The sequence below is a fragment of the Lactuca virosa genome, chromosome 1 (assembly GCF_052849685.1).
Source record: "Lactuca virosa cultivar CGN04683 chromosome 1, Lactuca_virosa_CGN04683_v6, whole genome shotgun sequence".
Lineage (NCBI taxonomy): Eukaryota > Viridiplantae > Streptophyta > Magnoliopsida > Asterales > Asteraceae > Lactuca > Lactuca virosa.
The window spans coordinates 14,806,106-14,830,300 of record NC_136426.1 but is presented as its reverse complement, the minus strand read 5'-3'; the positions used below and the strand labels follow the sequence as shown (position 1 = coordinate 14,830,300).

General features: G+C 43.1%; 1 protein-coding gene across 1 annotated transcript; it reads right to left on the bottom strand.

The window, feature by feature from the left end:
• Window positions 1-22,472: 22,472 nt before the first annotated feature.
• LOC145111555 (uncharacterized) lies at window positions 22,473-23,248 on the bottom strand. The gene is made up of 2 exons (XM_079047826.1): window positions 22,910-23,248; window positions 22,473-22,589 (listed from the first exon to the last, which is right to left on the bottom strand). The coding sequence occupies exons 1-2, from the start codon at window positions 23,246-23,248 to the stop codon at window positions 22,473-22,475; spliced, it is 456 nt and encodes a 151-aa protein (XP_078903952.1).
• Window positions 23,249-24,195: the final 947 nt, after the last annotated feature.

Here is a 24,195-nt window from a genome sequence, read left to right as displayed (position 1 = left end):
CCAAGCCCAAAGTTTGTAAGTTTGCTCATCGTAGTTATCGCGTATTATTTAGATGGTTTGGTTTAACGCTTGTTGTTTTGTATTGATTCGAGACCGAATCACTTCGTTTGTAACGATATTTGTTGTTGAGAGTGTATTTGTTTTCCGTTTCGTCAGTAGTCGTGGATCTTGTATTTTGTATCAATGAATTAATTTGTTTAAAAGTGGAACTTGACCTTTTCACTACCCTTCTTTTATAAAAATAACACTTTTGGTCCTTTTATATAAAAGAATTGCATTTTTAGTCCTTAAAACCTTTTCTTGACACTTTTGTATTATTTATTTGATGAAAACACATTTTTTAACCCAAAATTTATTTTGTTGACAGCTTCAGCCCTTCCAGAATAGTGTTTCTCGGTTAGAGCCCCATTTTTCACAACTTTTACAGTTTTGGCCCAAAATCTAAAAACTTTACATTTTTGGTCCTTTTTGATAATGAAAAGCATTTTTGACTCATAAAATGATTTTGTCATGCTAAGTACCCCCTGTTTTACAGAAAGTTTCATTTCAGCCCCTAAAATTTATCATTTTTCGCATTTTGAGGCTTATTGGGCCGAAAAGCCCAAAATTAGCCCATTAAGCTAAAACTTTACATTTTAAGTCCCTTGAAAATTCTAATGTTCAGAAAAATGATTATAGAAACTGTTTTGACCCTTTTGACCTTCAAGAAACCGTGACTTGTCGATTTGTATCCCAAGTTTTGTATTTTTGACAATTTAAGCCCAAAAAATGGGTTTTATGTTAGAATATGTTCATCATGACCTTATAAGCTATTATCCTTGACTTGTTTAGTGTAAAATAGCTTAGATTATGTTTGTTTCCTTTCTCATGTCATAGATCTCGGGTTTACACCCTTTTTTGGTAACATATTCATCACAAAACACATGAAATCACACACATACATGCATCAAATCACACATAGCATACACATACACATAGATCTACACATTTTCTTGTATTCTCCCCCATAAAACTCATAAAAACCGAAAAGAAAGGGGTATGAAGCTCACCTTGAGTTGTGGTTTCGGTTTTGAAGAAGATTTGGAGAAGTTTGGTGCTATTTTCGGCCCTAGCAAGTTCCTTGGATGGATCTCGAACTTAGTGGGTTCTAAGATGCAAGATCATGAATTTGAATGGATTAAGAGGTGATTTTTGATGAAAAGAAGTGAGTTAGATCATAGATTTAAGCACCAACTTACCTTGAATGATGATTTTTGTGGAAGAAACTCCTTGAAAAGCTCTAAATCTCGAAATTTTGAAGAATGAGTGCAAGTGTTCTTGAGAGAATTTGGAAAGAGTTGGAATGAATTTTGTGAGTGTGTGTGGGTGTCTCCTCTCGGCCGAGAATCAAGAAGAATAAGAGAGAGAGTTGAGGTGACTATCTTAGATGCATGTTGGTCCATGCATGGAAGTATGTGGTGTATTAATGAGGTGGCAACCTTAAAAGTCAACTCTTCCTCTCCATTTTGTGTAGTTGGGCCGAGAGAAGGAGAAAGGAAGAAAGAAAATTGGGCCTTGTGTGCTTAAGCCCACATTATGGTTCAATTAGATAGCTTTTGGCCCAAAGTAAATCAAGAAATGATTTTTATGGCCTATTAGGGCTAATTAGGTTAGTTATGGCCCAATAAGGTTCATTTAGGTATTTTATTTCATTCTAGGCCCAATATGGCCCAAAATATTTAAAATATATGGAAGTGGGTCCAATTAGAGCCCATTTAAGAGTTCTAAGCCCAAGATAGTCAAATTGGAAGCTTATTGGCCCATTGGGCCCAATAAGGAAATCCTAGTCCAGAATGGACTTAAACCGGGATTTCTAGGGTTTCCAATTCTTTGTTGACTATTTGCAGTGTTTGATTGAAATTATGTTGTTATTGAATAAGCATCCTACATGCTTTCACATTGTTGGTTCACATTTGTTATCATTGTTCAATGTTTACAAGGTATCAAAATTCCTGGTTGTGACATCATCCCCCCGTTAGAGGGAATTTCGTCCCGAAATTCTTTTGAAAGCTAGATTTGAGAATGCTAGAATAGATGAGGGTACTTCTGCTTCATTTGATCTTCGCGTTCCCATGTGAATTTTGGCCCGCGTTTCGCGTTCCACCGTACCTTCACAATCGGAATGCGACTTTGCTTGGTACGCTTCACCTCCCTGTCCATGATTTCGACTGGTTCCTCCACGAACAGGAGATTCTCGTTGATTTCAGTTTCGTCAAGGGGAATGACGAGAGTTGCATCGGATAAACACTTCTTTAGGTTGGAAACATGGAACACGGGGTGTACGCTGCTGAGCTCAGCGGGTAGCTGCAGTCTGTATGCTATCGGACCAATTCGGGCAAGAATCTTGAAAGGTCCAATGTATCGTGGATTCAATTTTCCCCGTTTTCCAAAACGAATAACCCCTTTCCAGGGAGAAACTTTTAACAGCACTCGATCCCCGACCTGAAACTCCAAGGGCTTTCGCCATTTATTAGCGTAGCTCTTTTGTCGGTCGCGTGATGCTTGTAGTCGAGCTCTGATTTGAACTATCTTTTCCGTGGTTTCACGTATGATCTCCGGTCCCGTTAACATCTTGTCTGATGTTAGTTCCCCCGCTAGCTGGGTGTCGCCTACCTCATCCTAACACAACGGTGATCTACACTTACGTCCATACAGTGCCTCGAAAGGAGCAAATCTGATGCTCGAATGGTAACTGTTGTTGTATGAGAATTCAACTAAGGGTAAGTGGGTATCCCAGGACTTCCCAAAGTCTATCACACATGCGCGAAGCATGTCTTCAAGCGTCTGAATGGTTCATTCGCTTTGACCATCCGTTTGTGGGTGATAAGCAGTGCTCAAGTCGAGATGGGTTCCCAGTGCTTTATGAAGTGATTGCCAAAAACGTGAAGTGAATCTACTATCTCTATCTAAGATGATAGACACTGGCACTCCATGAAATCTCACGATTTCTCGAATGTATATTCTTGTCAATCTCTCCATCTTGTAGGATTCTTTTTTTGGCAGGAAATGAGCGGATTTCGTCAGTCTGTCGACTATTACCCATATAGTGTCCAATCTATCTGACGACTTGGGTAGCTTGGTCACAAAATCCATAGTAATCCTTTCCCATTTCCACTCGGGAATTACTCGTTGCTGTAATAACCCCGAGGGCTTCTGGTATTCTACCTTTACTTTGGCGCAAGTAAGGCATTTGCTAACATAGGTGGCAATCTCTGCCTTCATGTTAGGCCACCAATACTGTTGTTTAATATCCAAGTACATTTTGTCCGAACCCGGATGGATGGAGTATCGCGTCTTGTGAGCTTCATTCATGACTACCTCCCTAAATCCTCCAAGTTTAGGTACCCAAATACGGTTCATGAAATAATATACTCCGCCCTCTTTCACCTCGAGATTCTTCTCCATTCCGCGTAACGCTTCGCTTGTTTTGTTTTCCGCCTTCATGGCATCTGACTGGGCTGCCCTGATCTGAGTGGTTAGGTGAGATTGGATGGTTATTGAGAGATTTTTCACACGACGATTAGAGTACTCTTTCCGACTCAAGGCATCAGCTACCACGTTAGCCTTGCCTGGGTGGTACTTGATTTCACACTCATAATCGTTTAATAGTCCAACCCATCTTCGTTGCCTCATATTCAGCTCTTTTTGATTCAAGATGTGCTGGAGACTCTTGTGGTCCGTGAAGATGGTGTACTTTGTACCAAAAAGGTAGTGCCTCCAAATTTTTAGGGCGAAGACCACTGCTCCCAATTCCAGATCATGGGTTGTATAATTCACTTCGTGTGTCTTTAGTTGCCGGGACGCGTAAGCTATCACCTTTCCACGCTGCATGAGAACGCAACCTAAACCCTGATTTGACGCGTCACAGTAGACTACGAAATCTTTCGTTCCCTCTGGTAGTGATAGTACCGGGGCACTGCAGAGTGCTTGCTTCAGAGTTCGGAATGCAGCTTCTTGTTTGTCCGCTCATTTGAATGGTACGCCCTTTTGTGTAAGCGAGGTAAGTGGCTTGGCGATCTTAGAGAAGTTTTGAATGAACCTCCTGTAGTAACCTGCTAGACCTAAGAATTGGCGAATTTCTGTGGGTGTTGTTGGGACTGCCCATTCTTCGATGGCTTTGACCTTAGAAGGATCCACATGTATTCCTTCCTGACTAACAACGTGACCCAAAAAGTTCACGCTACGGAGCCAGAACTCACACTTGGAGAGTTTTGCGTATAGCTTCTCAGTTCGTAGGGTTTCCAGGATTTGTCAGAGATGTTGGCCATGCTCTTCTTCGCTTCGAGAATAAACTAGAATGTCGTCAATGAAAACAATAACAAAGTTGTCGAGGAATGGTCGGCAGATTCGATTCATTAGGTCCATGAATGCGGCAGGGGCATTCGTTAGACCGAAGGGCATTACGATAAATTCATAATATCCGTAACGAGTTCGGAAAGCGGTTTTGGGAATATCCTCTTCCCGGACCTTGAGTTGATGGTACCCGGATCTCAGATCTATCTTAGAGAAGTAACTAGCTCCTTGGAGTTGGTCAAATAGATCGTCGATTCGTGGGAGTGGATAGCGATTTTTGACAGTGAGCTTATTTAGTTCTCTGTAATCGATGCACATCCTAAAAGATCCGTCCTTCTTCTTGACAAAGAGGACTGGAGCTCCCCATGGCGAGAAGCTGGGTCGGATGAATCCCTTGTCCAGGAGTTCACTGAGTTGGCTGGACAATTCCTGCATCTCAGCAGGAGCCAATCGGTAAGGCGATTTAGCGATGGGAGTAGCTCCTGGCACAAGATCAATTCGAAATTTAACTTGTTTTTCTGGGGGTACTCCAGGAAGATCTTTAGGAAATACGTCTGGGAATTCACATGCTACAGGAATGTCTTGAACGTTAACTTCTTCCTTGGATTTATCCACTATGTGCGCCAGGAACGTCAAATCTTTCTTTCGCAGATGTTTCTGTGCCTGGACGCACGAGATGAGACGAATATTCGTGTTGGGTTTGTCTCCGTAAATAATTGGGGTTTCATGATTTGGAAGGTGAAGACAAACGGCCTTCTCGTGACACATAATTTCAGCATGGTGGGGGCTTAACCAATCCATGCCAATAATCACATCAAAACTCCTAATGGAAACATGCATTAAGTTTATTTGAAAGACGTGTTGATTTAGGGCTAGGGTACATCCGATATAGATTTCCCCAGTGGATTCTGTTTTCCCATTGGTCATTTCCACCGTAAAGGTTTCATTGAGCTTCTGGGGTTGTTGTTTTAACAAATGCTTAAACTTATTGCTCACAAAACTTCGTTCTGCTCCGGTATCAAATAGGATGCATGCATAAGTGTGGTTTAGGAGGAACGTACCGGTAACGACAGCGGGATCCTGAACCGCTTCTCCCTGACCCATGGTCAGCACCCTTCCCGTTCCTCCATTTCCAGGATTGTTGTTGTTGGGGCAGTTTCGAAGGAAATGCCCAGTCCTTACACATCCATAGCAGGTATGGATTGGTCCTGCATTGTTGTCGCCATTGTCGGTGTTGTTGTTGGTGTTGTTTCCCTGTTGTTGGTTCTGAGGAGGGTAGGTCCTGCAATACTTTGTCGTGTGCCCCTTCCGATTGCAACTGGTGCACTGCATCTCCCTGCATTCTCCATTGTGATGGAGACCGCACTTATTGCACTTAGGAAGATTACCGGAATAAGGCCTAGGAGCACTTGGAGCAGCTGAGGCTGGAGCATGTGGTGTTGGTGGAACTTGAGTGGTTGCAGCATTAACTGCCACTGTTTGCTGCTTCTTGGATGATTCGGAGCCTTGACGTCCCTTCCTCTTGTTGTTCTTTCCCCTTTTGTTGTCATTTTCCTTCTTACCTTCTGTCTCCACTGGCTTCTCACCCTTCTTGTTGTTGTGGTCATACAGCTTCTTGGCCAATCTCTTGGCACTGTCGAAAGTTTCGGGATTTGCAGCTATCACGTTTCCTTGGATCGGGGAGGTTAGTCCCCAGATGAATCGCTCGATCTTCTTTCCTTCTGATGTAACGACCCAATTTTCACGACTAAAAATTTTCTTTTAAAACATTACTAAAACCACATTTATAAAAACTGTATCATAAGTCATAACATAATTTCATAGTATTAATTTCAAACATAACTTATTATCAGAGTAAAACATCCCAGGCTAACTGACTATGGTGTGTGCACTGCAACCTCTCCGAGCTCCTCCTTTGAAAACTGAGTACCTGAAACCAAAAACTAAAACCGTAAGCACGAAGCTTAGTGAGCTCCCCCAAACTACCACATACCATAAAAACATATAAAGCATATACTGGGCCTTGCCCACTGCATCGGACCGAAGTCCGGAAACTGCATTGGACCGAAGTCCGGAACTGACCAGGGCCTTGCCCTCTGTATCCAACCGAAGTCCGGAAACTGCATCGGATCGAAGTTCGGAACTGACTGGGACCTTGTCCCCTGCATCAGACCGAAGTCCAGAACTAACTGCATCGGACCGAAGTCCGGAACTGTCTGGGACCTTGTCCCCTGCATCGGACCGAAGTCTGGAACTAACTGCATCGGACCAAAGTTCGGAACTGACTGAACATAGCATGGCGTAAACACATCAACTAGCATGAACACATATACTGCATACTGCATCGGGCCGTAGCCCGGAACACATAACACATAAATCCTGTCTGAGCCACGAAGGCATCAAACATACTAACTACTGCATCGGACCGAAGTCCGGAAACTACTACTACTAAACGGGCCGGCATTGTGGCCTTAGACCTGTTCCTACTGGAAGGAAACTCACCTGCACTGTTGGAGTTTTTGCTGATACCCTTCTGACTTCTATCAGACACTCTCGAACTGCTGCTCCAAAAACTCCCCGATCTACTAATACCAAATATAAAACTTAGTCTAACTGTCCTCCGAAAGTCAACTAAGTCCACTCTGGTCAAAGTCAAAGTCCTGGTCAAAGTCAACCTTCCAGGTCAACCTTACTCGCCGAGTCTGCCTACTGACTCGCCGAGTTCATACGCTCAGAATCCTTTCATTCGCGACTCGACTCGCCGAGTCAGCCCCTGACTCGCCGAGTCTACCGATTTCCGAGTCCTGTCCTGACCAACTCACTGAGTCCCCACTCAACTCACTGATCTGAGTCTTAACTCGAAGGGTTTGGGGTTTCGCGACTTGACTCGCCGAGTCCAAGAACAAACTCGCCGAGTCCAAGGCAATCTTCAACAGACTCGCCGAGTTGTTCATCCAACTCGTCGAGTTCATCTCCATCTTCATACTACTCGCCGAGTCCACTCGAAGGACTCACCGAGTCTATTCAGTCCTTCATATATTCAGAGGCTTTTTAGTCATGCATGGACTCCAAACTGTAGATCCACTCTTCTAAAGCCTATTCCTTATGTAAAGTGGCAAACTTTACGTGTAGCTAAGGAGATCTAGGCTCAAAACACTATAAACTAGGGTTTAAGACAAAAGGGGCTTAACAATCAACCCATAGACTGATGCTTTATGATTCTCTTGGCCAAGATACACTTAGATCTGAAGTAGCAACTTCAGATCTGGGCTTTTAACTCGAAATAGTTCTTAAACTTGCCCTAAAAGCCCCAAATCTCATGATAAAGGTTGATCTATATGCAAAAGAGTGAAGGTAGCGACTCATTACCTTCAAATGCTCTGGAAAATCCCACAAACTCTGGATCTACTGCCAATCCTTGAATCCCCAATGGCTCCCTTCTTCCTTCTTCCTTCAAATCACCCAAAATGGCAAGAAAGCTTGAATGAGCAACAATGGAGGCTTAGGGTTTCGTATTCTGTATAAGAGAGGCTATAAGGAACCCTAAGGGAGAGAATGAGATGCTTAAATAGTGCACAAAGTCCCGAATTTAGGGTTTCCCTCTTCAGGCCGGACTCGCCGAGTCCTCTTTGCCGACTCGCCGAGTCGGTTACTTAATCGATCCCCGGATCCCGCTCCGACTCGTCGAGTTCCTCCCTGGACTCGACGAGTTGACCCTTTGACTTAGGGTTTTCTTTCCTTTCTTGGCCTTTCTGATTTTGGGTGTTACAACTCTCCCCCACTTAAACTAAACTTCATCCTCGAAGTCTGCCACGGCCAACTACCTTACCATCTGGTCACCACTTTACCACTAGGTACACCCTCCGCCCCTCCGATCCAAAACTTGAAGATGTCATCTTCGGCATAACCTGTTTCCTTACTACCTTTGAGTACTACACTTTTATCCAACCGGTAATCATACTGATACTCCTGTTACACTTACGCTTGATTCGCAAGGGGTTTACCCTTTTACCCTACACGGTCACTGGCCTTTCTAAGGTACTTTCCACAAGCAACAACCTTTCCAATTTCCTCCGAGGACCGATCCTCTACTGAAACCGCAATCCCGGCCACCCCCAGTGCTGGTCACTATTGCCGGTACGTACTGAATGCTTCTTACTGCTATAACTTAGTGTTGAGCACCCGTCCCAGCGAATGGATCAGATAATCCTTCAAGTAAAAGATTCACCCTTGCAACGGTTAAGACTCATACGAGAGCTGTGCAACAAGGTCAAACCCTCCCCTCTGAGATTATCCAACCCTGCTGTGAGAGGCGTAGCACCCTCGGTCAACTTGCTGCCTCCACCATACTTCCCTTATCGTTACTACTATTGGCTTGAAAATTCTGTTGCCCCTCATCCACCTATCGGATGAACTGAGACCACCCTGGTCCAACTAATCTGCCAATATATGGGTTACCGGACTCCAACCGGTCACTATACCCCATCGCAATCTCCTAGTCGCCCCAAGCGACTTCTGAAGATACTTCGACTATCTATAACTATTCAATCTACTCTGCCATTCATACTGAATCAATGCTGCTGAAACACTGAACTGCCTGAAACACTGAACTGCCTGAAAAAAACTAAACTGCCTGAGACACTGAACTGCTTGAAGCACTGAACTTCCTGAAACACTGAACTGCTTGAAGCACTGAACTTCCTGAAACACTGAACTGCTTCAAGCACTGAACTTCCTGAAACACTGAACTGCTTGAAGCACTGAACTTCCTGAAACACTGAACTGCTTGAAGCACTGAACTTCCCGAAACACTGAACTGCTTGAAGCACTGAACTTCCTGAAACACTGAACTGCTTGAAGCACTGAACTTCCTGAAACACTGAACTTCCCAAAATATCTCGAGACCTTCCTGGTCTCCAATCATTCTTCGGTTATTTGCAACACCGAGTTCCAACTCAACTGTGGAGCCCAAGGACTCCTCACTTAGTCGCTTCCACGACTTCTGAACGAAATCTTTCTCTGGAACTAGTTTCCACTAGTTATCCTGTCACTGTGGCTCTAACAACCTCCCGATCCAACCGATCGGGTCCATACATCGAATCCTGACATCATCAAATCCAAGACTAAAAGTATTGGTTCCAAAACCAACGGTAGCCCTTAACATACACGAACCTAAGCGGTCCACTGCTTCCCTGATCTCATAACTGTGGAGACGATCCAACTGTCGGATCGCTGGCTCAACCATAACTAAACCACTTGGGAAATCCGAAATCCAACCCGTGGATTTCCATATCCTCACTGTTGTACCCGAATCGGTGGGTACTACTGCTTCCCCCGCGTCCAACCAACACACTCATGCTATCTACTAACCTGACGAATGTTATGGCTACATCCGCAGACTTACAACACTCCACTACTATCTAACTGCTAGTGAATGCTACGGCTACCCCCGCAGACTTACAACACTCTACTACTATCTGACTGCTAGTGAATGCTACGGCTACCCCTGTAGACTTACAACACTACTACTATCTGACTGCTAGTGAATGCTACGACTACCCCCGTAGACTTACAACACTACTACTATCTGATTGCTAGTGAATGCTACGGCTACCCCCATAGACTTACAACACTACTACTATCTGACTGCTAGTGAATGCTACGGCTACCCCCGTAGACATACAACACTACTACTATCTGACTGCTAGTGAATGCTACGGCTACCCCCGTAGACTTACAACACTACTACTATCTGACTGCTAGTGAATGTTACGGCTACCCCCGCAGACTTACAACACTACTACTATCTGATTGCTAGTGAATGCTACGGCTACCCCCGTAGACTTACAACACTACTACTATCTGACTGCTAGTGAATGCTACGGCTACCCCCGTAGACTTATAACACTACTACTATCTGACTGCTAGTGATTCCTCATCCTGATTTCTCAAAACCAGCCCTCAGTCATCAAATGCTGCATAAACCTCGACATCTTATATCCTTGATACACTTAGCGTTCCGTCGAGGAATTCTTCGGCTTGGTTCCCAAACCAACTGTCTACTAATCCGAATACATGAAACTATCGTTGGGAAGTTTCCAAACCCCCAACTCCTGAATCCACACAACCCTGCATGCCGCCTCTGCCACTGTCTACTAACACGAAAGCATCTCTTGCTAACCGTTCTCAAGATCCTCATTCCGACTCACTAGAGTCCTACAGGCGGTCCTCCAATCCTGGATTCCCAACCAGCTACTAACCATCTCGATTACATGAACTAACTGTTGGGAAGTTCCTCAAACTCCTAATCCTGAATTCCTCAATCCATCAATTGCTGCACTACTATCTTTTCTTCTCAGAGGTCGTGTACTCATTCTGGGTCCGCGTGCTCTTACCCTTGTATATTCGGAGGGTTCTCCCCCACTTGGATCCGGCTAACTCCTTACTACTCACTGGTCGAAAGGATTCCCCAACCTTCCTTCCATTAAAAAGGCGATCTGCTGTCCGCCAACGTTTACCTCTGTCGGCGCTCCAACTAACTTTTACCAGATCCGAACCATTCTTGCTATCTAACTGAGCACCCTTCAATCCTTAACTGTATTTGCTTTAGTGACTGCATCCTGAGAACCTGCGTTTGGGGTGCATATCCCCAACCCACTTCCCTACTGTCCGCTGGCTACCTCACTAGAAGCTCTAAATTGTCACTACTAAGGATTTAACTGATCAATCCCGAATGACACCTTCCGAAAGTAGTGAGGCATTACTGATTCTTACACATACATGCTACAGTCACCACATCTGATGTAACCTGATCTAGAGGGGACGACCTCCAATTTACCATTCTAATTCCAAGGTATGCAGATGGCATAAAACTCCGTCACAAGCAGGTAATATAATACCCCAACATATATGCTCAATGATATCATGAATAATAATTGACAGGAAGGTAAAGATACGTACCCCCAACATCCAGTGCCGCATGAATCCTTGTGCGTCCTACCACACTTCCCGCATCGACTGCGGCTCTGATAGTCCCTCGATCTCAAATCCGACCCCTTGGGCCTCTTGCCCGAACCTGTGGCTACATGTGTCTCATCCGTTTTCCTCTTCCTTTCCGACTCCCTGCCCGTCTCCCGCTCCTGCGTTACCTCGTCGACCCTATCCGTCGTCTGAACAACCGCTGTCTGATCCTGGAGCTTCGCGGTCAACCTATCAGTGATCCTCACGACCATGTCGTGCAACTCCTCGCGAATGGCTCGCAAAACCTCCTCAACTATCCAATCATGCAGAGGTCTCTCTTGGAGACAGGGTGCCCCACTCATTCCTGTCCCCTGATGGCAAAAGCTAGAAATGGGATCTCCCTCTCTGATGGATCCCTGAACTCCATAAGTATCGGGCTCTAGACGAGTCCCAATCTGTCCTGAAACTATCCCGGCCCTAAAGGCCTCAAGATGACTGTCCATAAGCTCCACGATAGCCTCTCTAACCGAACCGAAAAGCACTGGAGTCTGATCAATGATGTTGCGCAATATCTCTGCGGAAATGAAATCCCTCATCTGATCATCAAGCTGCCCGGCTCCAGAGCCCGAGCCAGATCCCTCCCCGGTACCTGAACTGCTAACTGGTAACTCGCGCAATGTCACCATGCTGAAAATATAACACTTCATGACCAATGTACACACCGCTGCTGAGGGATCTCTCACACACTCTACAAGTTCCCTGGTCTTGTCTCGGCCCCTCTTGATTCGAGTACTGATCCTCTGCTTTCAGTAGTACGGGCCCATACTACCTTCCACATCTATCCGTACTTTCCTCAAGAGTTACCTCAACTCAACCAAGTCACTCTACTGCTACTGATCTCTGCTACTACCTTCCTAGGCTTGCCCTAGGGAACTTCTGACTCCACCCAAACCAGTCCTCAGCTGCTGAAGGCCTCCTTTTAATGCCAATTAGCCACCACCTGAATACCATCACATGCAATGAGGCTCGGATAATCCTTCGAGTAAAAGACTCGTCCCTACAACGGTTAGACTCAGACGAGAGCTGCGCAGTAGGTCCAAATCCAGCACTCTGAGATTATTCAACCCTGATCACATGTGATGTGACGTATTCACCTAATGGCTAACTCCCATCACTCAGAGTCCCACAAAGCACAAAAGCAAGCAGCATTCAGATAAAGGAAACATACCCATGCAAAACTATTCTCATAACAAGAAAGTGTACTAGCATACAATGCTAAGCTCATACTATCAGGCATAACCTACACAGGCTATCCTACTACTGTCTACTCAATACTAGCATGCAATTCTTATCAAGCTGAAACACATAAAGCAGGCACATAAGGCATCCTCCTAGATCCTTAGTCCTATACTAGCATGTTGTTCTACTGAAACTGAAACTGAACTGATCTGAAACTGAAACTGATAACATAAACTTGTATGGGTAATTTGGGAGTACTTACTTGAGCTCGGCTGATTGCATGCACCACACCCTTTTTCTCTTTTCAAAGTTCTTTTCTTTCAAAAAAAGTTCTTTTCGCTTTTTCTAAAACTCTTTCCTTTTCTCAAAAAAATTCTTTTCGAAAATGTTTTTCTTTGAAAACCTTTTACCGTTTCCTTAGTTTGAGTTCAGACACACCCAAAGTGTATCCGAATCCCTCAAACCAAGGCTCTGATACCAACTTGTAACGACCCAATTTTCACGACTAAAAATTTTCTTTTAAAACATTACTAAAACCACATTTATAAAAACTGTATCATAAGTCATAACATAATTTCATAGTATTAATTTCAAACATAACTTATTATCAGAGTAAAACATCCCAGGCTAACTGACTATGGTGTGTGCACTGCAACCTCTCCGAGCTCCTCCTTTGAAAACTGAGTACCTGAAACCAAAAACTGAAACCGTAAGCACGAAGCTTAGTGAGCTCCCCCAAACTGCCACATACCATACAAACATATAAAGCACATACTGGGCCTTGCCCACTGCATCAGACCGAAGTCCGGAAACTGCATCGGACCGGAGTCCGGAACTGACCAGGGCATTGCCCTCTGCATCGGACCGAAGTCCGGAAACTGCATCAGACCGAAGTCCGGAACTGACTGGGACCTTGTCCCCTGCATCGGACCGAAGTCCGGAACTAACTGCATCGGACCGAAGTCCGGAACTGTCTGGGACCTTGTCCCCTGCATCGGACCGAAGTCTGGAACTAACTACATCAGACGGAAGTCCGGAACTGACTGAACATAGCATGGCATAAACACATCAACTAGCATGAACACATATACTGCATACTGCATCGGGCCGTAGCCCGGAACACATAACACATAAATCCTGTCTGAGCCACGAAGGCATCAAACATACTAACTACTGCATCGGACCGAAGTCCGGAAACTACTACTACTAAACGGGCCGACATTATGGCCTTAGACCCGTTCTTACTGGAAGGAAACTCACCTGCACTGCTGGAGTTTTTGCTGATACCCTTCTGACTGCTATCAGACACTCTCGAACTGCTGCTCCAAAAACTCCCCGATCTACTAATACCAAATATAACACATAGTCTAACTGTCCTCCGAAAGTCAACTAAGTCCACTCTGGTCAAAGTCAAAGTCCTGGTCAAAGTCAACCTTCCAGGTCAACCCTACTCGCCGAGTCTGCCTACTGACTCGCCAAGTTCATACTGTTGGATTAGGTGTCTAAGCCCATAACTATAATTGGTATGTACTTGAATTGACAGCAGCACAGTCCTTTTGGGTTGCCCTCAACCTAGCAACTGGACAAGGAAATTATGAAAGGAGAGATATTAATTTATAAGATTAATAAATTAATATATATATATATATATATATATATATATATATATATATATATATATATATAAATGATTTATTAATATGTTAATGGATTAATATATTAATTAGAAATCATTATGTTTAATTAATTGTTAGCCAGAAATTAATCAGAATTGATTTTGGGGTTAAAAGAATTAATTATAAGGTGCAGGGACTAGTTTGCAATTATCTAATAGTTGAGTGGAAGGCTCTAGAACCCCCTTGGAAGAGGGTGGACGAAATCTTTAGGGGAAACCCTAATAATTTCGTCCATAGGGGCTTGGATAAGGCCCTTGGGTTTGCTTAGGCCCTAAGCAAAGGATAACTAGGGTTTCCCTTAAACCCTAGATCCCTCAGCTATATAAGGAGCCTCCTGGTTCATGTTTTTGGTCACTCTTTCTTTTGAAGAAACCCTAAGGCCGAGATTTTGCATACTCCCTCTCCTCTCTCTCTCTTCTACTTTCCTTCTTGCTAGTTTGGGTGTGACTCCATTAGAGGCATTACACTTGTGGTGCTAAAGCTTCCAAGAAGATCAAGATCAAGATCAAGGGAATATCAATTGTTTGCTATAACAATTGAAAGGTATGTAAACCCCAAACCATAGTTTACTATTTTCGATAATAGCCTCTCTCCTCTAGGGTTCTTGTATTGCAATTCAAAGTTGTATGTTCAATAGTTAAAACATAGATCCAAAGTAGGTTGCATGTGAACTTAGGAATTGTTTTTCTAGTTTATTTGTTTTACCTAAAACCCATCAGTGGTATCAGAGCCATTGTTGTTTTAAATTGAATTGCTACAATTGTTGAATTGCAAATTAGGGTTTATAGCTATTAAACCCTAAAGGCCAAATTTTCGATTTCTAGGGTTTTGGATCAAAGGGTTTTTTCGAAAACCCTAGCCTCCAAAGAACCCTAATCGAAATTAGGGTTAGGGTTTTGAAAACCCTAGCCTCCTCCCTTGTAAATTTCGAAATATGCTAGAGGATAACTAGGGTTTCTAGTGAATTGGTTTATTTAAATTTGAATTTAACAGCTTAAATTTTGAAATTTATATAAACCCTTGAAGTTTTAAAAGGTTTTAAAACACACCTTATATATATATTATAATTAAAGGTTTAATATTATATGTATAAGAATATGGTCAGTCAAATCGCTAGTATGCCTCATTCACGAAGCTAATCTATAAGGGGGGTATAAGGAAACTGCCTATAAAATGGTAGTTGAATGGGTGTCCACTCTCACCCACCGCTTCCTTGATTAGTGGAGGGTCGTTAGCAGAACGGATTTGATAGGACAACTACTTCTCATTAAAAGTATAATGATATTAAAGAAAGTACTAGAACATTATTTTCAAAATCCCAACTCTAGTTACTTTAGGAAAAATGTGAAAAGTATGCTAATCCATGAAATTGCACATTATGCTTTATTGGTCGTTAGTGGAGCGTGTGTGGTTAACCAGCACACTAAAAGGCACTAATAAAGAGTAGCAATGGGTATCTCATAATTGTCATTTTGATGGAGCGTGTGTGGTTTACCAGCACATCAATAGTTAATGATAAAGACAATGAGGTTACCAAGCACATTTGCATGGTTATTCACATCTTGTTTGTGATCCTCGGCATCCCAGTCACAAATAGAAGAGCATAATCTGAGAATAAAACATGCCATTGAATAGTTTCAATGTATCTCAAAAGAATTAGGAATTTCACTTCGTTTGTTTCGTCTAATGGTGGAATTGGTGAATCGTCATTCACCTACCTTTATGAAATTTGCACTTGGATCTCGGCATCCCATTTCTAAGTTGTGAATCTTCATAGTTGGATCCTAACCTTGATACTATATCTTTGGGTTATTCTATTAAGGTATCTTGAAATCTAACTAAAACTTTCTTTCTTTTCAGATGTCTACTCCTGGAAACACTTCTGCTTCGTCCTCCTCCAACCAAAACTTCTCTTTGCTCAATATATGCTCCAAAGTCGTTATGGATGGCTCAAACTATAACGATTGGATGCGCAACATCAAGATGGCTCTTCGTTTCGAGAACAAAGAATATGTTCTTGAAAAGGAGCTCAAAGAGCTTGATGAGAATGAAGCTACTCCTGAAGATCTTGCTGCCTACAAGAAACATTACGATGATGCTACCAAAGTGGCATGCATCATGGTGGCAACTATGTCCCCAGAACTGCAGAGGTACTATGAGGACTACTGGCCTTTCGAGATGAACAAGGACCTTATGGAAAAGTACCATAAGCGAGCTCGTCAAGAAAAGTTCGAAGTAGTCAAGTCACTCATGGCTTGCAAGATGAAAGATGGGGAGTCAGTTGTGTCACATGTGCAAAGAATGCAACGCTACATAGAGCGTTTGGTCAAGCTCAATATTCACTTTGATGAGGAATTGGCCATTGACATGGTCTTGAACTCACTTCCTGAATGTTATGGTCAGTTTATTCTAACTTACCATTTGAACAATACTGAGCAGACCTTGGCCCAATTGCACAACTTGTTGCAGACAGCTGAGGCAGGGATGAAGGGTAAAAGTATACCCCCCACACCTGCTAGTGCCCCTGTTTTGGCTATTGGACAGGGAAAGGGGAAAAAGAGGAAAGGTCCTCCCAAGCAAAACTGGAAGAGCAAGGCTCAAGCTGGGTCATCTAGTAATGGCCCAAAGGCTAAGCCCAATGGTTCCACTCCCCATGTTTCTGATCCAAAAGAGGCAGTTTGGTTTTACTGCAACCAAAAGGGGCATTGGAAGAGATCTTGCCCACAGTATCTGCAAGATATCAAGGATGGCAAAGTGAAGCCATCTTCAGCAGGTATTTACACTATTTCTGCTAATAACTCATTATCTTCTCGTTCATGGGTCCTTGATACAGGATGTGGTTTTCATATCTGTTCTGATTTGCAGGGTCTAAAGGAAAGTGAGGAGATAGAGCGAGGAAGGATAAACCTGATCATGGGAAACAGAAAGTCTTCACCAGTAACCAAGATCGGAGTTTATCAGCTTCTGCTTAGTAATGATGTTAGATTAGATTTAATAAATTGTTGCTATTCGTCTGAGATGACGAGAAACATTATTTCATTTCATGCATTGTTCAGACAAGGTTTTACATATTCTTTTAATGATTTGAATGGTTCAATTTCTGTTTATAAGAATGGTGTTTTTATGTTTGAAGCTTTGCCTTGTAATGGTGTGTATGAAACAGTGACTTGTGTTGATAGCCTAGGAAATAGTGTACTTAATATTGACTTGTCTAATAGTGTAGACAAGGCATGCTTGTGGCATTGTCGTCTTGGACACATTAACAAGAAACGCATAGCCCAACTCCAAAAGGATGGAGTGTTGGAATCATTTGACCTAAAGTCAGATGATATGTGTGAGTCTTGTCTTTTGGGAAAGATGACAAAATCACCATTCACAGGGTCTTGTGAAAGAGGTGAGGGTCTGTTGGATCTCATACACACGGATGTGTGTGGACCCTTCAGATCAACTACAAGAGATGCTAATCGATTCTATGTGACCTTCACTGACGATTATAGCAGATATGGATATATCTACTTGATCAAGCATAAGTCAGAAACTTTTGAAAAGTTCAAAGAGTTTAAGCATGAAGTCGAAAATCAATTGGGCAGAAAGATAAAGATACTTAGATCCGATAGAGGCGGGGAGTATCTTAGTATCGAGTTTAACGACTATCTGAAAGAATGTGGGATAGTCTCACAATTGACTCCTCCTAGGACACCACAGTTAAATGGTGTAGCTGAGAGGCGCAATCGAACCTTGTTAGACATGGTTCGTTCTATGATGAGTCGGGCTTCGCTTCCTATTCACTTCTGGGGGTATGCCTTAGAGACAGCCGCCCACATCCTCAATCTTGTCCCTACAAAGAAGGTTGCCAAAACACCTCACGAAATGTGGACAGGGAAAGTTCCCTCGTTAGCACATATTAAAGTCTGGGGTTGTGAAGCTTTCGTAAGACGAGAGACTCACGACAAGCTAGCAGCTAGAAGTGAGAAATGTGTTTTCATTGGTTACCCAAAGCAGTCTTTTGGATATTTGTTCTACAGGCCTAGTGAGAACGTGGTCTTTGTAGCACGAAGAGGAGTCTTTCTTGAAAGAGAGCTCATATTCAAAGAGGACAGTGGGAGCACTATTGACCTTGAAGAAATTCAAGAGTCAGCCAATGAAGGAACCTTAGATGACACTAGCACTCAACCAGAGGAAACAGTTCCTGTTGAACCAATTGATAACTCATTACCTCTTAGAAGATCCACTAGGGTGAGTGTGCCACCTGAGTTGTATGGTTTTCATATTACTTCAGATGGTGACACATTCATAAGTGACAGAACACTGGTAAACTTAGATGAACCAGTCACTTATAAGGAAGCAATGGCAGGCCCAGAGGCTTCCAAGTGGAAAGAGGCAATGGACAGCGAGATTAAGTCCATGTATGACAACCAAGTTTGGAATTTGGTTGATAGTGCACCAGGTCGCAAGACAGTTGGGTGCAAATGGATCTTCAAGAAGAAGACAGACATGGATGGGAATGTGCATACATTCAAGGCTCGACTGGTTGCAAAAGGTTTTACTCAAACCCCAGGGGTTGACTATGATGAGACTTTTTCGCCAGTGGCTAAGATTAAATCTATTAGGATATTGCTCGCCATAGCTGCCTTTCATGATTATGAAATCTGGCAGATGGATGTCAAAACTGCTTTCCTTAATGGGAAGTTGGCTGAAGATGTTTACATGAGTCAGCCAGAGGGTTTTGTTGATGCAAAGTTTCCCAATAGAGTGTGCAAGCTTGAGAAATCCATTTATGGATTGAAACAAGCATCTCGCAGTTGGAATCTTTGCTTCCATGAGAAAGTCAAAGAGTTTGGTTTCTCTAGAAGTGAAGATGAGTTTTGTGTGTATATCAAGGCTAGTGGGAGTATAGTAACTTTTCTGGTGTTATATGTCGATGACATATTACTCATTGGTAACGACGTTCCAACCTTGAAAGAGGTTAAGTCTTGGCTTGGAAAGTGTTTTGCAATGAAAGACCTTGGAGAAGCTGCCTATATTCTTGGGATCAGAATATTGAGAGATAGAAAGAAGAGACTAATTGGACTTAGTCAGAGCACATACTTGGATAAGGTACTAAAGAGGTTTAGTATGGAAAATTCCAAGAAGGGAGAGCTACCTATCCAGAGCAATACCAAATTGAGTAAGACTCAATGCCCGAGTACAGATGTTGAAATAGATGACATGAGTCGTGTACCTTATGCTTCCGCTGTCGGATCGATCATGTACGCTATGACATGTACTCGCCCTGATGTGGCATTTGCTTTGAGCATGGTCAGTCGCTATCAGGGAAACCCAGGTAGAGCTCATTGGATAGCAGTTAAGAATATACTCAAGTATTTGCGAAGGACAAAGGACTGGGTTCTTGTGCTTGGTGGCAGTGATACTTTGAGAGTAGATGGTTACAGTGATGCCAGCTTTCAGACGGATAGAGATAACTTCCGTTCTCAGTCGGGCTGGGTATTTTTACTGAATGGAGGAGCAGTTACTTGGAAGAGTTCCAAGCAAAATACGGTGGCTGATTCTACTTGTGAATCAGAGTACATTGCAGCAAGTGAAGCGTCGAAAGAAGCAGCTTGGTTGAGGAACTTCATCGGGGATCTCGGAGTTGTTCCAACCATCCAGGAGCCTATGGAACTCTTCTGCGATAATGAAGGAGCGGTTGCCTTGACAAAGGAACCGAGAGATCATGGTAAGACCAGACATATCGACAGAAAGTACCATTTCATTAGACATAGAGTTGAAGAAGGCCATCTTATAGTAAAGAGGGTGTCATCTGAAGATAACCCAGCAGATCCCCTCACAAAGGGTCTGAGTAGGGCTAAGCATATTCAGCATGCTCGGAGCATAGGACTGAAAGATGATATTAGTTTTAGTAGTTAGATTAGTTTTTGAAACTTGTAACAAAGTAAATGTAATTGACTTTTGGTGATTAAATAATAAAGTATTATTTATAAGTTTGGCTACTACCTTTTGTCAATTGTTTATTACTGTGTTTCATATTTTGCATGTTTTACTTCCTGAATAATGAGATTATTTAAACTCCACAGTCGCTCGTACTCTTGGAAGTAAGTAGTGAATTAAGACTGTCATGAATTGGATTGCAGATTGTCTAAGGATAGACATGGCAATAGAATTGCTGCAATGTTCATGAGTACTCAGAAATTGAGATTTGAGTATTGGATAAACCCACGCTCAGAGTATTACTTCATGGAATTCATCACGAGTAATACTGAGACGATAATATCTTATAATCTTGAAACGAAGATATATGAGTTGTAATTTACAAGTCGGTTGTGCATTGGTGATACGAAAACGCATCAGTAACTTGGTGTTATAAAACGTATTGTCATGCATAATTTGATGAGTAAAAGATACAAGCATATGAGTCAACGTTTATTCGTTCCTTTTGCCCTAACAGGAAAAGCGATATCTGTGGGCCCCTCGATGATTTGGTGTTGACTTATGTGCTGGGCCCAGCCAGGACTAAATTGATGTGTTCGATTAGAAGTCCTACATCATCACAAATCAGGAATCGGGAAACATAGATTCTGGACAAACAGATTGATTACATTCCATGTCTTTTGTCTGGGGATATCAAGCAGAACGAAGGGTTATATGATCACTTATCTTAGGACACGTAACTGACTGGGTCAGAGTTCGGCAGCAGCTTTTGGAAGCTACAATTTGCTGGTCAAATTTAGAAGGCATACTAGCAATTATAGTTACAGACTTATCCAAGTGGGAGACTGTTGGATTAGGTGTCTAAGCCCATAACTATAATTGGTATGTACTTGAATTGACAGCAGCACAGTCCTTTTGGGTTGCCCTCAACCTAGCAACTGGACAAGGAAATTATGAAAGGAGAGATATTAATTTATAAGATTAATAAATTAATATATATATATATATATATATATATAAATGATTTATTAATATGTTAATGGATTAATATATTAATTAGAAATCATTATGTTTAATTAATTGTTAGCCAGAAATTAATCAGAATTGATTTTGGGGTTAAAAGAATTAATTATAAGGTGCAGGGACTAGTTTGCAATTATCTAATAGTTGAGTGGAAGGCTCTAGAACCCCCTTGGAAGAGGGTGGACGAAATCTTTAGGGGAAACCCTAATAATTTCGTCCATAGGGGCTTGGATAAGGCCCTTGGGTTTGCTTAGGCCCTAAGCAAAGGATAACTAGGGTTTCCCTTAAACCCTAGATCCCTCAGCTATATAAGGAGCCTCCTGGTTCATGTTTTTGGTCACTCTTTCTTTTGAAGAAACCCTAAGGCCGAGATTTTGCATACTCCCTCTCCTCTCTCTCTCTTCTACTTTCCTTCTTGCTAGTTTGGGTGTGACTCCATTAGAGGCATTACACTTGTGGTGCTAAAGCTTCCAAGAAGATCAAGATCAAGATCAAGGGAATATCAATTGTTTGCTATAACAATTGAAAGGTATGTAAACCCTAAACCCTAGTTTACTATTTTCGATAATAGCCTCTCTCCTCTAGAGTTCTTGTATTGCAATTCAAAGTTGTATGTTCAATAGTTAAAACATAGATCCAAAGTAGGTTGCATGTGAACTTAGGAATTGTTTTTCTAGTTTATTTGTTTTACCTAAAACCCATCACATACGCTCAGAATCCTTTCATTCGCGACTCGACTCGCCGAGTCAGCCCCTGACTCGCCGAGTCTACCGATTTCCGAGTCCTGTCCTGACCAACTCACTGAGTCCCCACTCAACTCACTAATCCGAGTCTTAACTCGAAGGGTTTGGGGTTTCGCGACTTGACTCGCCGAGTCCAAGAACAAACTCGCCGAGTCCAAGGCAATCGTCAACAGACTCGCCGAGTTGTTCATCCAACTCGTCGAGTTCATCTCCATCTTCATTCTACTCGCCGAGTCCACTCGAAGGACTCACCGAGTCTATTCAGTCCTTCATATATTCAGAGGCTTTTGAGTCATGCATGGACTCCAAACTGTAGATCCACTCTTCTAAAGCCTATTCCTTACGTAAAGTGGCAAACTTTACGTGTAGCTAAGGAGATCTAGGCTCAAAACACTATAAACTAGGGTTTAAGACAAAAGGGGCTTAACAATCAACCCATAGACTGATGCTTTATGATTCTCTTGGCCAAGATACACTTAGATCTGAAGTAGCAACTTCAGATCTGGGCTTTTAACTCGAAATAGTTCTTAAACTTGCCCTAAAAGCCCCAAATCTCATGATAAAGGTTGATCTATATGCAAAAGAGTGAAGGTAGCGACTCATTACCTTCAAATGCTCTGGAAAATCCCACAAACTCTGGATCTACTGCCAATCCTTGAATCCCCAATGGTTCCCTTCTTCCTTCTTCCTTCAAATCACCCAAAATGGCAAGAAAGCTTGAATGAGCAACAATGGAGGCTTAGGGTTTCGTATTCTGGATAAGAGAGGCTATAAGGAACCCTAAGGGAGAGAATGAGATGCTTAAATAGTGCACAAAGTCCCGGATTTAGGGTTTCCCTCTTCAGGCCGGACTCGCCGAGTCCTCTTTGCCGACTCGCCGAGTCGGTTACTTAATCGATCCCCCGGATCCCGCTCCGACTCGTCGAGTTCCTCCCTGGACTCGACGAGTTGACCCTTTGACTTAGGGTTTTCTTTCCTTTCTTGGCCTTTCTGATTTTTGGGTGTTACATCTGAGGTGATCATGCCAGGGCATAGCAGAGACAGTTCGCTAAACCTTGATAGGTATGCATCTATATCAACGTTCCGGACGGTGAGATTCCACAGCTCTTGTTCCATTTTCTGAATTTCGCAACGAGGGCAGTACTCGACCATCAGCATTTCTTTCATCTCTGCCCATGGCATGGAATTGGCTACGGGGAGTGTCATGGCTTCCACGTGTCCGTTCCACCAAGTGAGCGCTTGGTCAACGAAAGTGCATGCGGCAAACTTCACCTTCATCTCCTCAGGGCATTCACATATCTCGAACACCGATTCCACCTTCTCGATCCATCGTTTCAGGGTGATCATTCCTCCAGTGTCGTTAAAGGTTCGTGGTTTAGCGTTGGTGAAGTCTTTGTCGGAGCATGTCTTGGTAGGTCCTTGATTTATCCCGTTGTTTGAACTTCCAGCCCCTTGTCCGTTGACTCCTCCATTGTTCCCTTGGTGAATTTGTGCCATAGCCGCGGTGACTGCAGCAGATACTGCTGCCTGAAAAGCAACAGAGTTGAACTCGGGCGGGTTTGGCTCAGGGTTTCTGCGGGTTGGTCGTCGAGGCATCTTTCTGCCATGGAATGGAAAGATGTTGAGTGTCTGTGCTTCTTGTGATATTGTGATCCTATAAACTAGGTGTGTGGCACAAACTTAAGTAATTTCACAATTTAGCACACAATCATGGATATGTAACACATAGCAGATTTAAAACATCACGGTAAACACATAAAATTTTTCATTAATATTATCCGCAGTTTGATACATGAAAATTTTGCTCGAAAGAGCTTACATAAGCGGTACAAGTTCGGCAGCATAACGGCTCTATGAGTAGTGTAATCACTTAAACATAGAGTCGGTGGTACATAGCATAGATCATAATACTAGTAAGATAAGTCTATTCCTAACACTCTATGGAGCGTCCTATGACAGTAGCGAGATCATCTGCCGAAGTGCTGAGCCAACAACTGAGCCATCTCAGTCATTTCTCCAATGACCTCATCCCTCTCATGCTCATCTCGCACTGCACGTGCTTCCATGGCGAATAGCTGTTGCCGTAGGGCAGCAATCTCAGCTTCGGGGGAGCGATTCTCCCTTGCGGGATTCACTGGTGGGGTGGGATGTTCTTGTTGCGCCTCGCTGTCAGGTGGTGTGGCGGAGTCCTCACCTGAGTCTTGTCCTTCCTCCATGTCATCATCGGCCTCATCGAACTCATAGTCAGTGTCCGTGTACTCGTCAGGCCCAACGTCGTGTGCTCCCCCTTGATC

Coding starts and splice junctions, on each gene's coding strand:
- LOC145111555 (XM_079047826.1), bottom strand. CDS start 23,248: ATGATCACCCTGAAACGATGGATCGAGAAGGTGGAATCGGTGTTCGAG. Junction 22,590..22,909: donor CTGGCATGATCACCTCAGAT/GTAACACCCAAA, acceptor GGTGATTTGAAG/GAAGAAGGAAGAAGGGAACC.